The sequence below is a fragment of the Columba livia genome, chromosome 1, assembly GCF_036013475.1.
Source record: "Columba livia isolate bColLiv1 breed racing homer chromosome 1, bColLiv1.pat.W.v2, whole genome shotgun sequence".
In the NCBI taxonomy this organism is placed as follows: Eukaryota; Metazoa; Chordata; class Aves; order Columbiformes; family Columbidae; genus Columba; species Columba livia.
This window is the reverse complement of record NC_088602.1, coordinates 55121865-55139186: the sequence shown is the minus strand read 5'-3', so window position 1 is coordinate 55139186 and position 17322 is coordinate 55121865. Positions and strand designations below refer to the sequence as shown.

At 39.1% G+C, this 17322-nt stretch overlaps 1 protein-coding gene across 3 annotated transcripts in view; it reads left to right on the top strand.

The window, feature by feature from the left end:
• Window positions 1–17322, top strand: part of ABCC4 (ATP binding cassette subfamily C member 4 (PEL blood group)) — a 157157-nt gene that overhangs the window by 23062 nt on the left and 116773 nt on the right. For all 3 annotated transcript variants that reach the window (XM_065056982.1, XM_065056990.1, XM_065056995.1), the window contains exons 5-9: window positions 669–758; window positions 1214–1377; window positions 5525–5650; window positions 8912–9161; window positions 13312–13416. In XM_065056982.1, coding sequence (XP_064913054.1) covers window positions 669–758; window positions 1214–1377; window positions 5525–5650; window positions 8912–9161; window positions 13312–13416 — 735 coding nt within the window. The remainder of the gene's footprint in view (window positions 1–668; window positions 759–1213; window positions 1378–5524; window positions 5651–8911; window positions 9162–13311; window positions 13417–17322) is intronic.

The following is a 17322-nucleotide window of genomic DNA, read 5'->3' as shown; positions in this document are numbered from 1 at the left end:
ACTCCTTTTGCTTCTCATAGCATGTGCTAAACTTCCTTTAATATAACTCAGAAATCTTATGATTTTACAAGAGTTATTAGCAAGGGAAATATTTATGAATTTGTAAAGAGATAGTAAGTCTGATTTGCAAAGACAGAAGGCACAGATTGCAGTGTTAGTAAGAAGTGATAGTGTAAAATTACTTAAATAACTTGGGTTTTTTGTCTTCTGTCAGGAATCCCATCCAAAACAAAATTCTTCAGCTGGCCAAATGTTGTCATTTTAATTTGGTCTTTGGGTAAAGTTTTCTCATTCCTGTTTAGAAGAGATACTCATAATGTGGGGGAAAGCAATTCAAATGAAAAGTTGCAGACTCTTTATTAACATACTATGTTGGTATTTTCCCATTTTTAATCATTTCCCACACTAAGATAGTTCTGGCACTTAAGTTCTTGCAGTCCTTCCCTAGACTGTCTTCTTATACTGTCTTCTTCAGGGCTTTCTTCAGAGTATTTAACCTAGCCCACAATATCTGAGGTTCTTGAACGGTGCACAGGTATTCTCAGGCAAAAGCTGCAATGTGACTTCAGCTTTTGCCCTGATATTGTATTTGAGTATTGAGTCTTCTGTGCACAGAGGTACTGTGCTCTGTCAGCTGTGACAATTTGAAACTGTTCTGACTTTTTTAGGCACTTCGTCTCAGTAACGTAGCCATGGCGAAAACTACCACTGGTCAAATAGTAAATCTTCTGTCGAATGATGTGAACAAATTCGATCAGGTAAGGAGTATTGCAGATCTCTCCAAGGGGCTAAAAAGTTGTGGGGTTTGAATGTAGAAGTTTTTGTTTACCACTGGTGACTATGTGTTGCTTGTGAACATTTCTTCTAGTTGTTTCTCTAACATTGTAGGAAGAGAAACATTCTCTTAAAATATGGGAGGAAAACATACTTCCCCCCCTGCCCTGCCTTAAATATTTTTCTGCTGTTTTCTTAAGCTCACAGAAATGTTGGTGCATGAAGATAAAAAAAAATCACTGTGGCAATTTGCTTACTTTCTGGAGGTTAGGCACCTCCGTGCACATTTAAGTTTCTGAGTCTGGTGCAGACTTCTCACTGGATGCCTCAGTACCTGCCCCAGGCAAAGGTGCTTCATCTTCATCAACCTTGTGTTATTAGGGTTTAATTTTTTAGCTAAGACCAAAAGCTAATTTTTGTTTCTGAACTATTTGCCTAGGTAACGATTTTCTTGCACTTCTTGTGGGCTGGACCAATTCAAGCCATAGCAGTAACAGTACTTCTCTGGGTGGAGATAGGCCCATCGTGTCTTGCAGGAATGGCGGTTCTGATTATTCTTCTTCCCGTCCAGACCTGCATTGGGAGGCTTTTTTCTTCCCTAAGGTAAGGGTGCACGTCTTGAGTTGTAGGTATTTTCTGTCCTGAGTTTTAAAACGTGCGTGCTGGATGGAGGTGGAGTACTGCTCTGAGATCGGCTGCTGTCTGGTGAGGTGTTTTGCATTGTCTTTTATCTTCGCTGCCATTTTTCATCATTGCTAATGTGAGATTTCTGAATTCCTGTTTAGGGACTTGAAGTGTTCTGTCTTCCAGACATGCTGTAAATATCTGCTACTCAATAGCTGTCCAGAATATTAGAAGAGTTGGGCTACTTCTGTAGCTGCCTTACTGTAGATCTTGGCATAGAATTGTGTGTAATTCCTTGAGCTCTGCCTTCCTGCATTGATGCTTAGGGAGTGGTTGCTACAAAGGCAAGACTGTCAGTCCTGATGTAAATTTGACTTACTGGAGTGATACAGGAGTTGTAGCAGAAAGCTCTGAAAGTTTCATGTTCAAAGATTTTACTCTATCTCCTCCAAGACAAAGATGCAGAACGGGCAAAGTGGAAAGAACTGAGAGAAAAAGGAAGAAAGATATTACGATGGTGGTTTTCCTGCCAGCTATGAGGTTTATAACTGTAAGGTTCCTGGCTGTGGAGATAAAAATGAGTTTGCAGTGGTTTTCCATTATCAGACACATTTAATTTTTTTTTTTCTGTGACTTCCTCCTAAAAAAAAAAAGCTTACCTCAAGTGGGAATATTGAATTGTCTTCAATGTTCTGGCTTCCTAACTTTTTGTTTCTTGTGTAATTAATCATGCTCTACTTACATCATGAGTTTATAAATGGCTTTGGCGTCTAAATGGGAATATTTTTGTGCTCCTTTACCGTGTACACATATGCTTAGTAGTGTTTATGCATCTTTGTTGCATTTGTATTCAGGGTGAATGGATTCCTTCTAGCTCTTTGGATAAGTAAAACTTTTTTTGTTGAGTTACTGTTGTTGTCAAGTTGTATTTTAAGACAAGTTTTCCAGAGGTATTGAGGCTGGCATTGCCATTGCATGGCTAGGTATGAAGAGTGAACTGAGAATTACCAAATCAGACCAACTGTAGACTTCCTTCTATTTGTAACCACTATGATAGTCTTCAGTTATTATGCTTATGTACTATTTCTCAAATAATGAGCCATTCAGTGTTCTTCGTCAAATTATTAGGGTTTTTTTAAATTATCAAAGCTGTTTGTGGAACACTTTCAGTATATTCTTAAACATATATTTTCACTGCATGTGTAATATGCATGCATAAGAATCAAGCTACTTCACTGTTGGGTTTTTAAAGTTTTTGAGGTTTTGAGCTTTAAGTCAATAGTTAAAATACTTAGCATTTCAATAGTGCCTTATCCATGGTGGTAAGCATTATTATCCCCATTTTACAGATGGGAAACTGAGGCACAAAGAGATTAAGGGACTTGTCCAGGGTCAGAGAACAAGGTGCCAAAAGTGTCTTCTTGAAGGTATGTATTTTAAAAGTTAACCAGTGGCAGTGTAATGTTGTTTGGGTTTTTTCCCCCATTCATTAACAGCCACTTGTTTGGATGCAGTATGGAGGAACATATTTGTTAACTACAAGAACTTTTACTTGTCTGCATGTGCATAGATCTTTTATTTGTAAATAGAAATGTGCAGTGAACAGAAGGAGTTAATGGGAAAACTGAAATGGACTCCAGCTCTGTGGTGATGAGTGTGTTCAAGTGGCAATTTCTGGGAATCTACATGGGTTTAAGGAAATCAGGCTATGAAGAAGTAATTTAAGGATTAAAGCTTTTGCTAAAATCCAGGCACGCTTATTGTGACAGCTAATTTGTGCTATTATTCAGCATTGTGCTTGTGACCCAGTCTTGTAAACACGTATATGCACACCAGTTTATGATGCTGGCATCAGCTTAGTGCTGAAGGAGTTCACAGAAATGGCCTTAGTATCCTGTGGAATGGTATGCTCTGTATTATGCAGTGTATGTTTTACATACTCAAACACTACAAGTTTTACAAAATACACACGACCTAATTATTATTTGAGAAATAGTTTAATTATTAGACTGAAGACTATTTTATATATATTTATTCACAAGAGCTCAGCCCTCCCCCTGCTTAGCCATGCAAATGTAATATTCTCATTTAAAGCCCTTTTAATTTTTTTTAGGAGAAAAACTGTGTGGAACTGTTGTCAAACGTGATCAAAACCCACCAAATAGACCTCATGAAATCAAAAAGGAATTCTGCAGCTTGCCTAACTTAGAGTAGTTATTAGTATCATAGAAGGGACTTTTCAGACACTTAAAGAATTTTCCGGTCCTACTGTGCTCTTAAGTGTGAGCATGTGTTTCCCAGTCATCTTGATCTGCATGTACTCTCAACGTTTTTAAAACGGGGGGCATGTCTTCCTCTGCTGTAAGTTGCCATCAGTGCACTGGAAGTCTGTGTGCATTAAACCATGATATAATATCTCTGAGACTGTAGCTTCTGGTACGTATGTACAAAGTATGGGTTTTTTTTTGTAGTGCAGAGGAGTGTAACTTTTAAAAAAACAAGCACCACCACTACCACCACGAACAAAAATAACGCTCCCAACCTCTTGAATATTTTAAAGCAATTTGGAAGAGGATGGTTACTATGCTAGCATTTCAGCAGGAAAACTGAAAAATTGGTTTATGGGAACTGTAGCCTTTTTGGTTCATGCCATTTAAAAAAGAAACCTCTCTCAACTTGATTGTTTTGAATTATTTTCAACCTTCTGTTATCTGGAGACTGACTGTGCAAGTTAGGTCTGAAAGGTGACTGTTTCGAAAGGTTGCAGGTGAGAATTGTTGTTTGCTGCTGCAGAGACATGAGCAACATATGCTAAATTTTGCCTTTTGCAGTGGTGGTGTGTGCATGGGGAAGAAAGGATAAGCTTTCACATTCTTTGGGGAATTATTTTACTCTTTCTTTTTGAAGAAGGGAGAAGACTGAGCAAAGATAATCTTGTTCCGTGTCAGTATGGTTGGTTTAGACTAGGATGTCTTCATGCTCAATAAGAAGCCTTGATTGTATTAAGGCCAAGTTCCTACATTTCTTTTGTCAGTTTTCTTGTATAACTATTTCCTAATACCCTGCTTCAGCCACCCCAGCATGTTGGGATGAGAAGTTGGTGCTGAGAACGTTGGTGCTGAGAAGTTTTTTTTAAAATGATGAGCAGGCACCTGAAATTTTTGCTACGTAAGTGCTTTAAACATGGCAATTTCTTCCGGAGCATCAGAGAAATCTTACGGGGGCAGGTTAAGCTGACAAAACCCAGCCACCCCTTCTAAAGAGCTGCTTTTTTTTAATATGATCTCTGAATCTTAACTTTCATTGGTATAAACAAAAATAAGTAAATTAGCAGAAAAGGTATATTTTATCAAAATAAGGCCTACCATAGCTCACTATTTGCAAAGAATGTTTGTCTACATGAATGAATTCAGAGTTGTAATAAGCTTTATTAGCAGGGTTTATGCATTCATTACATGTGACTTTATTTAATCATATATATTTTTTCAGTTTGTTCATCAGTGCAAACATGATGTGGGCCTAAACCAAATAAATTTACTTTAGTATTAATTACACTTAATGCTTAAAGAATCTTTATTAAACAAAACCATATCTAGATTAGCTGTCCTAAATTATAGCTCATGTAGTGTTGCTAAGTAATCTTTGCTTCAACTAGAGTTAATCTTGAAAAGACAAGTGGAAGCTAGTTTCTTTAACAATATCAAAAGAGCCTTATGAGAATGGTGCTTATTTTGGCGTTTCAAAACCATTTTTTAAAGTAATTTTCTGATTTTTTTGTTTAGTTCTAAATGTAATATTTGTAAAATTTTTGAGGTTTCTTTTGTACACAGATATATTGTTTAAGGAATACCATGTGTTTGTGCAAGCTGACATATAATTCCGAACACTGAATCAACTCACAGTTCCTTGACAAAAGGGAATACCAGGAATACAGGCGTTCCAAGTCTGTCTGCTGTGTATCAGCTTTGAGATACTGTTTCAGGAAGACCCTTTAATACAATTACAGTTACATGAATCCTCTTTACACATAAAAGCAAAAACGTCATTAATATGAGTGTGTAATGTGATTGTAAATAGTTTCTCTTCTTTTGAGAATCTGGGAATTTTTACTTTGTGCTGTTCACAGAAGCAAGACGGCCGCCTTAACCGATGTCAGGATTAGGACCATGAATGAAGTCATAAGTGGTATGAAGATAATAAAGATGTACGCTTGGGAAAAATCATTTGCGGAACTTGTGAATGGTTTAAGAAGGTAATCCTGGAAAGATACAGCTTGGTATATGATCGGTATCTGTTTCCATTTTTTTACATGTAAATAAGTGCATTATTTTGTGCTTTGAAGTGCATTTGACTTGAGTTTCTTTGGTGTTGTGTTTTAACCCCAGGCCAGCAACAAAGCACCACACAGCTGCTCGCTCCGTAGTGGGATGGGGGAGAAAATAATAAAAAAAAGAAGTTTTGTTTTGAGATAAAGGCCATTTAATAGGAAAGCAAAGGAAGAGCAAATAATAATCATAGTGAAGGAATATACAAAACAAGTGATGCACAATGCACTTGCTCACAACCTGCTGACTGATGTCCATCCCATCTCCAAGGAGAGATCACCCCCAGTGCCCTCCCCCAAGTTTATATACGTCATATGATATGGGATATCCCTTTGGCCAGTTTGGGTCAGCTGTCCTGGCTTTGTCCCTTCCTTGCCTTCTCCTTGGCAGGCCAGTATGCAAAGTCCTTGACTGCGTAGCAACAACTGAAACATCAGGATGTTATCCACATCATTCTAAATCCAAAACACAGCACTATACCAGCTACTAGGAAGAAAAGTAACTCTATCCCAGTTGAAGCCAGGACATTTGAATTTTTTTTTTAAACTTGCTATAGCAAGAGTGAAGTAATGAAAATATGTTTGAAGGGTCAGAAAAAGAAAGAAAGACTTTGAGATTTAGAAATTCTGTTTTCTTGGGTTTTTTTACGTTTCCTTTTACAGTTGTAAACAGCAGTTTTTACAGTTGTAAAAACAGCAACTAGTAAACTGTAATAGTTGTAATTGAACAATCTCATTCTCACAGTTCTGTAAACTAATAGCAAGGAACAATAAGCAGGCATTTCTCTTCTGAGAAATATATGGAGACTGACTTTTTGTCCTAAATGACAGTATCCCCAGGTTGTGCTCTGCTTCCCTTTCTGCGTTTTGACGTATTGCTCAAGCCATCTGGGAGGGGTGGAGGGGAGAAAGGCAGCAGCTCAGAAATTCCCCTGTTGTTCAACTGGCAAGCCCAGCTGAGTTTGGTATCCTAAGACTTTTAATCTCAGAGGTCAATCAGCATCTGATTAAAACTTACTCATAAATGTAATTTTTGGCCAATATTTATGCTTTTACTTGACAATATAAGAGCATTCAGTGCTAAAGGATAACTGGAGGAGTTCAGGTGTATATTTCTCATTATTTACTTTTCATGTTATGTTCTTCTCTAGCATATAAGTAGAAGGTTGTTATCCTGCTGTAGATTCTCCTTTTTTATTTATTTATTTATTTAAATTTGTTTTATTTGAAATTCCTTTTTTTTAAAAGGATTATTTTGCTTTACATCCATGTGCAGGCTTGCAAACTTGCTAATGTGCCCTGGTACATTTCCTCTCATGCACATAATCCTTTTCTCCTTGTGTGAAGCCAGAGAGGGTATTTCTTTACTGAAAGCTTCCTTAATGAGTGTATTCAAATAACTAAACTTTAGATTTCCAAGTCAAACACCTTTTTAGGATTAGAAACTTCCTTTTAAGTGATGGAGAGAAATAAGCTCTTCCAAAACGTATTTTGACCTCTCTTCTTTAACTGCGCTGTGGAAAACTGTAGTTAAAAGTTTTAAATTCAAGCAGGTGTTTTATTGGCCAGTATTCCCACAGTGGCCCTTGGCAGTTGCTAAGACGACATCTGAACTCCTCCGTTGCTCTTTTTTCCCGTGGCTTCCCGTATTAGTTTCCTTTTATATAACCCTGTGCCTTAAGACAATGTAGTATATTATGTACAGCCTGCGGCTAGGCTGTAATTTGCCTAATATTTATGGAGAGTAGCACAAAGAACTTGCTGATTATCCACAGATAGCAAGAGGATTATTAAGGATTATTAGAGGGTGGGAAAAGAGTTTCATTCAGGATTGTAGAAGTAATTGAATTAGACCGAGTTCAAGGAGTTTACATACAAATGTTCTTTCACTGTACTCTGGAGGAGATCAGAGATTGTGAGCCCTTAAGCTGAAAAATATAAGTGTTTGAAACTCTTTGAAAGTCTGTCAATTCAGCCAATTTGGCAAGTATAGTGGGAAAGCTGCTTAACTAGTTTTCCAGTAGTGCATCCCGCATCCTTCTTTCTGTTCAGCGAGGACTTAATTTACGTCAAATTGTATAATCATAACTCAGTTTCTAATCTTAGTGTATGGTTCCAAATGGAAGGTAATCAAAATGATCAAGATTTTCCCTGAGAATTGCCAGAATATTTGGGAAGAGAAATTAGGAATTGTTACAGGATTTTATATTCTTTATTAATTCAAGCAGATAAAACTAGGGTATATGGGAAAGGAGTAAGTTGTTATGGCTCTCTTGATAAAGAAAAATTATTATTTTAGTAAGAAGTTCAGCCTGATGGCATCCACATTGTAGATAGCGCAGTAACATTTTGAGGACTAGACTTGATGAGTCATTTAGAAGTGGAAACTGAAAGTGGAAATTGAGAATATCAGCAGCTTTTCAGTTGCTGGAGGGAGACTCTTGTGTCTCTGCAGTACTTCAGTCGCTATTGAGCTCGGGTTATGGCTGGCGGAACAATTGGCCTCCCAGATCAGTAGTTTCTGAATTATGAACCAGAATTCCTAGAGCAAAAGAAGCCAGGAGCAGGGTTCCAATTGGGAAGAATTTAGCCTGAAATTGAAGGAAATACTGTAGATTCTATGATCTAGTTTGAGAAGCAGCAGCTGAATAATGTTAGATACTTGGGCCACAGGTGAACTCTTGATCTTTTGGAAGTTGTCTTGTTTTTTCAACTGCAGAGTGTGCGTTGATATTTCCAGGAGGTTTATGCCTGAACTCCACAGGTTTTTTATATTGAAGGACAAGGAGTTTGTGGGTGCTTATCCCTTATACAGAGGTGTTTTCCTCTTTGTTCTTGTATGCAACCCAGAAAGATTTGAAGCAGATTAGAATCTGAATTAAAATATTAGTTTGACCCAAGCAGGAAAAAAAGAATATTTTGGTTTTCTGTCTTTGACAAATAATTATTTTCTATAGCTACTATGATATTAAATATCATAATTTTCCCCACTCAGTTTCTAAGCCTTTTAGATTCCTTTTTGTTACTTACTATATAACATAGATTCTTTATATATCAGCTGGGGTGCTGCAAGGGGCGTAGAAAGGTTATAAAAGTAAAAACCTGAGTCTGGCTTTCCCTCATCCTTTTGTTGGGGGCAACTGTAATAAGAGAGAGGTTTATGTGATTGTTTATATTTTACATTTTTAGGAAGGAGATTGCCATGGTTATGAAAAGCTCCTACCTTCGAGGACTGAACTTAGCCTCTTTCTTTGTGGCAAGCAAAATAACAGTGTTCATGACGTTCATGGCATATGTGCTGCTCGGCAACGCCATCTCTGCAAGCCGGGTGTTTGTTGCGGTGTCCCTGTATGGTGCAGTAAGACTGACAGTAACTCTCTTCTTCCCGGCGGCTGTTGAGAGAGTATCCGAGGCGGTGGTCAGCATACGACGAATAAAGGTATGGTGATGGATTTGAATGGTATGTGGATTTCTTCTCTTACTCTAATATTTTTTTAATGTCACCAAAAAAAGCAGCCCTACTTTAGTTTTGCAGTTTGGGATTTTTAATGAAATAACCTCTTTTGAAAACTAAATGTGTTTCTGTGTGTATGTGTGTGCAAAACATTACATGGGCTGTAGGGCAGGCTGAAATGTAGGCAAAGAGTGTACATGCAAAGAGATGCTGTAGACATTTATGAAGCAAGAGGAACGTGTATACAGATATGCAGATATATTGGGACTGGGAGTTGGAGGACAAAGCAGAGAGATGGAAGCTGTAGGATTCACATTCCATTTGCACTGCTCTACACTGTCGGCTCTGGAGGACACGTGTAAGCCCCGGCTGGTGTGGTGGCTGCTTTCACTACTGGAGTGAAGACTCAAATTCAATAAGGATGAACATCAGTAATGCTGCTGGTTTTGGCAGATGGACTTTATTTTGTTTGGTTTGCTGGATTTAATGTATCTTGTGGATAAAATAGTCATGCTTGATGTGTAGTACCAGGACTTTAGCATAAACTGCAAAGCAGAAGGCTTAACTGCAAAATGCATTTTGAATTTAAACCTTTAACAATCCCGAATTGTCAAGTTATTGAAATACAGAATTAAGGATGACAGCCATTTTAGAACTTCGTTTTGCAAGAAAACCAGGTTAATCTAATCTAAAATAGCGCAAACAAACACTATAGATGTAATAATATGGCTTTGCATAGTGTCACTGTGCCACTTGTTGATGAAAGTAACTAAAAATCTCCTATTTTATTTTCTTCTCCAATATGCTCGAATATAATAGATCAGCTTTTTGTTGATAAATTGTCCAGCTATATTAAATTTACTAACTATACAAAAACCTATGTATTAAACAGGTAATCTTTGCACTTCTAAGAAGCGTTTTGTAAGAGCTGACACAAATGAAGTTAGAGAAGGTTAATGTGTGAAGATCATGACCACAGCAATGTTGTAGGCACTAACATTTACTATTACTTTTTAAACTCAAGTGTTGGAGAGGAGGGAAGTGCCTGGGATGCTGGATGTTGCACACTGTCTTTTCTGTGCTTTCTGTATCCAGCTGCAGGGCAGTGCTCTTTCAGGGGTTCTTACAAGCTGTGCAGGTTGAGAGACGTGGATGCCTGAAAACGATGCTGTAAAACAGGAGAATGCTGCTTGAGCAGAGGCAGTGATGATCTGTGCCCTTTTTCCCTCTTGTGTCTGTTTCCAGCGTATCGTAGTGGTCACATGAATTTGCTTCTGGCATCTGGCTCCAGCTCCCTGGCACTTACGATTCCTTAAGGATGGTTTTTGGAAACCAGCTCCAGCATTGAGGTTCATTGGGCAAGGAGTTGTCCTAATGAATCTGTAGCATCCCAGATGCTGTTGCCAGCTTTTTACGGTCCATGTCCCAAACTATTTTAGGGCGGGATGTTTTGCTACTGAATGACAAGATGCTACTGATGACCAAAGATGTGTTATTGAGATGAAAATAAGTGGAAAGGAATTAGGAGAAGAGAGAAGGAAATACAGAAAAAAATTATTAAGATGATGGCTAGGTATATTTGGGCAAAACTGAAAATGTATTTTTTTAAGAAGGTGCTTTCTCTTACATTTTGTAGAACAAGCGAGGTTTCTGCACTGATCTTAAAGTACTCTCAGATGGAGAGAGGAAGCAGGAAATACTGTGCTTCATGTGACAATAAAGAATGATAGTAATCTGGGAAGTAGTAGCCTTTCTTTCCATAATCATTTATACACGCATAAGAACTGTGTGGCAAAAAGAAGAGCGATCTCTTCATTATGTTTTTCACCTAAGCTCTCTTTTCCCCTCACCCTTAGCTAGACATCTGAGAGCTGGTCTGCATCTCTTCTTGAAGCTCATTCACCCTTTTGTGATAGAGCAACAAGCTCAGGGTTCCCTTGTGAAACAAAGTGGGAGCAGTTGTTTTTGGGAGGGTTATTTTGACAGACATGCAGAAAAGAGAAGTTGTAGCTGGGTGCAAAACATAAATGTTTCTCTTTCGAGGACAGAGTCATATCTCGAGGTAAATTTTGCTTCTCAGCATCCTGTGGATGGTAGCAACTTTATTTTTATCTGCTTGGAAGATTATTAAGTACAAAACCAATGGAAGAATGTTTTAAGAGAACCTAAACAGCCTCTAAGGCTTAAGTTACTTTCCTGCATTTGAAAGCTGTATTTCTAGTGTAGGTTTTTTTTCACCAATACTGTTTAAAATTCATGATGTTAACCATATAACTTTCTTCTTCGTTTGTACTGGTTTTGTTTGAAAGCTTCCATATGTGATACTGTAATATTTTTTAAGTTAAATAGCTTGCTAGGATTTATACCAAGGATTAATGCTACTGCTATAAGAGGAAACTCTTAGCAAATGCAGAAACAATGAGAGACAATTCCTTACTTAAGACTGCTGTGGTATTTCAGCCATCATCTAAATCCCAATCACACTTCTGAGGTCTTTTCTCAATCCACACACCCCAGTACTCATTTAGGCTGTGTTTGGAGTTTCTTTCCCTGCCTCCCACCCTCTCCCCCCTAGTTTTTTTTCACACACACACCCATTGGGTCCTGCCCGTCTAAAAACAGCGATCAGCAATACTCACCTGGCCAGAGAGCTCAGGCATGTGTGGCTTTGCACATTTACGTGGTGGAGGTATATGTGTACGTACATTGAGTTTGCAGGCTGCTGCATTAGAACCCTTCATTTCTCAGGGCTCTAAAGAGATCCCCGCCGGCTGGGGTTGGAGCAGCCCCACTGTGCCTGTCAGCACCTGGCAGAGCCCTTGCTGCTCTCCTGTGGCTCCCGACGTCCTCCTCCTGATGACTTGTGTCTGCAAGCAGTCAGCTCAGTACCTGTTAACTAATCTTGGCTTCTAAGATCAAGGCCTTCCTCCTCGTCTCAAAATTTGGTCTGCTAGTGGCTTGTTTAAGGTCTTTCTGCACTGTGATTCAAAGCATGATAGAATTTTTCATTGTTTTTGTCTTAAACTTTTTTCTAGAATTTGCTTTTTTCCATTCTAAACTCAGGACACTCTGTGATTCTAAATGTCTTTGAGCTATTTGTAATCTAGCATTGGGCAAGAGGTACTGAAAGTGTGGCTATGGTACAAAGGTGCACATTTATGCAACTTGAAGGAAAGGTTCTCTGACTTGGGATATAACATATCACAGAATGTCCTGAGTGGGAAGGGACCCACGAGGATCATCGAGTCCAACTCCTGTCCCTGCACAGGACAACCCCACAGTTCACACCATGTGTCTGAGGGCTTGTCCAGTCTCTTCTTGAACACTGTCAGGCTTGGGGCCGTGACACCTCCCTGGGGAGCCTGTTCCAGTGCTGCACCACCCTCTGGGGGAAGAACCTTTCCCTAATGTCCAACCTAAACCTCCCCTGGCACATGTTCCTGCCATTCCCTCGGGTTCTGTCGTTGCTTGCCAGAGAGAAGAGATCAGCGCCTGCCTGTCCTCCTCAATGTAGAAGTACAGTAGTAAAAGTGGAATGAACCAGTCATGCAGGTGTAATCAAGTTTTTTGTTAATGCCCTAGACTTTAAAAAGAGGAGAAGTTCAGATAGTGTTCTGCAGCATTTTTGTCACTGGAAGAGTGCTTAATAAGAACAATGGACAGCTTCTTACTGTGTCCTCATCGTTTTTCTCAGTAAAACTAAAATAAAATAAGCCTTCACATAAAAGCAGTGGAATGATAAGGTGTTGCACCGAGGGTTTCACCTCTTCTGCGTGGGAAGGGGGAATCAAACAATTACAAGGTACGGCAGTGTTTCAAGGGAAAGACAGGACTAGTTCTTAAGGTCCATTTGATTGAGGAATTTTCTTTTGTTTGAGCATGTTGTTAGAGTGTCGTAGAACTTTCGTGCTAAAAACTCCGCACTTTTTTAGGAGGGGACTGCTAGCTATTTAAAGGTACACTGTTAAAGGAGTTGTGTGTTGCTTTGGAAATGTAATTCCTGGGTCATTTTTTGGCATTAATTTTTTCCCCATAGTTAATGTTCTGTATGCTGCTTCCAAATATAAGCGCTTGGGTTCCTTTCCCATTCCTGGTCTCACATTAGGCAATATCCCATGTTTTTATTTTATTGCAGAACTTTCTGATGCTTGATGAAGTCTCACACTTCAAGCCACAACTGCATGGTAATAATGAGAATATCATTCTTCATGTTCAGGATTTGACTTGCTATTGGGATAAGGTAAATGTACTTCTACTAAATGTAAAGTATGTTGGCGTTACAGGCATTTTAAGTCTAAAAAGAATTATGTCTATCTATAGTGTGCTGATGTTTTGTATTCCATCCTTTGTGTATGAGAATCCTTTTACTATGTTAAGCTGTCTCTGTAGAATAGTACTTAAAACACTATCAAGTGCATCTTAGAAGTAGCTATTCCTGAATATTATGCTAAATGAAAACTCATACATTTCTGTGTGAAAATATCTCTTGTTATTAAACAGCGCTGTATTGTAGCTAAGATACCTCAACTGGAATTAAGGACAGACAGCACAGTAAGGTGGGCCTTAGTGTATGGGGTTTTTTTTCTGTGAACCAAGCACTGATCAGTCCATTACTCTAGAACTACTACAATATTATACTTCTCATAACAGATGTGAAAGCTTTAGAGATTAGTCTGCATGTATTTGTTACTCTGTGTATTTTAATTGAAAGTGTTCCGCTACAAATTGTTCTCTGCTTAAAATCTGCCAAAATCGCCAAAATGACTAGAAAAAGGGACAATACACAGGTGATAAATCTGGTATATATCCTTTTCTGTAAGAAAGACAAAGATTGACTGTTATTTCTGTTTTAAAACTGAAATTCCTATGGCAAGCAGCAATTTGTGATGAATTGTTGGAGCTATTATGAGCTGCCAGTATCCTTGCACGAGGGAAGCTTCAGTCTCCGTAAGAAAAGCTGGAAGCTCTAAAAATGAATTTTGCATGTAAATGTAATGCAAATAAGACATCATGTATTTCCCTTTATGTACCCTCTTGTCCTACATGTGCTGTGGCCCAAGGAAGAAAAGTGTGAATGTTTGAGGATCTACCTACTACTACTGCTCAGCTACAAAAGAAAATTGCTACATTACTGGGCTTTGCTTTCTTGGAGTTGTCTCTGTGACATAAATTCTTTCTGAGACATGGAACAAACTTGTAATTGATATGAAAAACTCTATGGTGAATACATTCTAATGCAAAATAGGATGTATTTCTTAGTCTTTGTTTTCTTCCCAAGCCAACATTGATACCAATAACAGGTTATAGGAAATGATTGCATAATGTGCTCATAAATCACCTTCTTTTTTTCACAAGTTGTTTATATTGCGTAAAGCAGGGCAGCATGACTGGAATTACTGGTTTCCTTTTGATTTAAAACAAACCACCCACAAAACTTTTTATGTAATTTTCATTTTGATATTTAATTGCAGTGTGCATGAGAGAAGTATAGTTCTCCCAGAATTATTAAAAGCATCTCAGGAAGTTACTCTTATATACTCTTACAGTGTTGCAAAATAATGTTACAAATTTGCTTACTGGAAAGATGATGAGTTCTGAGAGAGAGGAGTTAGAAAAGGAATAACAAAGCATGCTATCCTTTGTCAAGTGACCAATTTAGCTTACTGCCCTGACTAGGTTTCTAATGACTTTTTAGATCTCTATATAGACAGTGTACAGCTGGTTGGTAATTTTTTAATTTTAAAGATTACGAGCCGAAAGAGCTACTAAAAATCCCAACAATCCACAAATCGCACATCCCTGGAAGTAAAAAAAGGGATTATTAGCTAGACTTTTAGGAAAAAAATAACATGGAGTATTACACTTTATCAAAAGATAAGCAAAAACAATTAATTAGTGGTAACACTCTTGTTTTAATAAGGCAAGTATTATCTGAGTCCCACAGACTAGTCTGATACCAGCATAGAATCAGGGATTCTTCAGTCTGGGTTTTCACTGGTGTGGCTTGAGTTTACAGAACAGTCTGTCAGCTGAGCAACTTTAGATTTAAAAGTTAAGCATTTCAACAGAGGCCAAATTTATCCCTTGTAATTTTAGTCACGGAAATGAGGAGCCTAAGTAGGATAATACTTCTGTGTGATGTTATGATCTCCGTATACCTTAGATGGGATCACAGAATCACAGAATGTCAGGGATTGGAAGGGACCTTGAAAGATCATCTAGTCCAATCCCCCTGCTGGAGCAGGAACACCTAGATGAGGTCGCACAGGAATGTGTCCAGGTGGGTTTTGAATGTCTCCAGAGAAGGAGACTCCACAACCCCCCTGGGCAGCCTGTTCCAGTGCTCTGGCACCCTCACTGAGAAGAAGTTTCTTCTCAAATTTAAGTGGAACCTCTAATGTTCGAGTTTGAACCCATTGCCCCATGTCTTACCATTGCTTGTCACTGAGAAGAGTCTAGATTCATCCTCGTGACAGCCTATATATATTTATAAACATTAAAAAAGTCACCCCTCAGCCTCCTCTTCTCCAAGCTAAAGAGACCCAGCTCACTCAGCCTTTCCTCACACGGGAGATGCTCCACTCCCTTAATCATCTTTGTTGCCCTACGCTGGACTCTCTCCAGCAGTTCCCTGTCCTTCTGGAACTGAGGGGCCCAGAACTGGACACAATATTCCAGATGTGGTCTCACCAGGGCAGAGTAGAGGGGAAGGAGAACCTCTCTCAGCCTACTAACCACCCCCCTTCTAATACACCCCAGGATGCCATTGGCCTTCCTGGCCACAAGGGCACAGTGCTGGCTCATGGTCATCCTGCTGCCTACCAGGACCCCCGGGTCCCTTTCCCCTACACTGCTCTACAACAGGTCATTCCCCAACTTATACTGGAACCTGGGGTTGTTCCTGCCCAGATGCAAGACTCTACACTTGCCCTTAATGAATTGTGGTTTCCTCTTGAGTGTAGGACGTGTAAGGTCTCCCCAGGCTCACCTAAGGAGTTGCTGCCCCTGAAAGGAATATTCTTCTGTCCTCACACTCCATGTCTCTGTTTTCTCCCTTGTGCTGCTGTTAATGCTTGGATGTATGACCCTGTGGAGAACCAGTTCAGAGGGATAAAACAATGAAAAATGAATCACTTTTAATACAATTTGTTTTCTGGTAGCTGAGTGCCATGAACCAGCCCTTTGCAAGGTGAGGCAAGAACAAATGGCAGGAGAGAAGTGAAAGATGCATATGCGGGCACAGGGGAGCTGGGACCTTTGTGGTAATGAGCTGTCAGATGAACTTAGCTGTAATATTAGTCTGCGCTCTAATTTAGGTGCCTCAGTTTAGTGCCTAAAAATAGGTGTGATGAATTCAGGACAAAGTGTCTTTAATTATAAGGAATTCTATTTTGTGAAAATACCATGTCCCTTGGGTATTTGTGGCCAATGCTGTTTGCTTGCATTGCATTGCATAGGGTCTATGATATCTCACAACAGTGCTTTAATGTGTAATGTTTGGGTAATGGTTGAAAATCTTTTTTTTAAAAATTTCTGTAATATTTTTAGGTTCTTATATCTTCTTTTTTTGAAAACCTGAGTGTGAGTGGGGGTATTTTTGCACTTTTGTGAATACAGAAGCACAGTCTCAAGAAGCTTGAAGAAGGGCCTGTGTGTCTGAAAGCTTATGTACTTTTCCATGTAGCCTAATTTATTTCATAAGAGATTTTTTTCTCTTCCTACAACCTTTGTATTCAAAAGAAAAAAAGAAGCCTTGGCTGCCATGAGTTTGTAGAATTCCCCTGACCTTAGCACTATCTGAACACCTGAACTGTGTTCTCTGGACAGAGAGATCAAGTTCATGGTAAAACACTGATTGGGAAGGAGGGTGGAGAAAAGGAAAAAGGCCCCATTGATGCCACCTTGTGGAAATTAGTAATAGCAACAAAAGTAGTTTTGCAGAGTTGCACAACGTGCACAAGTTCGGGTTCTCACAGCGTGACTCTGATTTTTTGTGAACCTGTGGCGCTTCTGCAAAGTAGGGGCTGTGATGGGGGGATGTGCAGGTTTGGGTTCAGGCTACGGTGCTGCCCAACCAAGTATTTCTCCTGGCACATGTGGACACGTGTGCCAGCCCTGCTCCCGCAGCTGTCAGGTGTGGATGGAT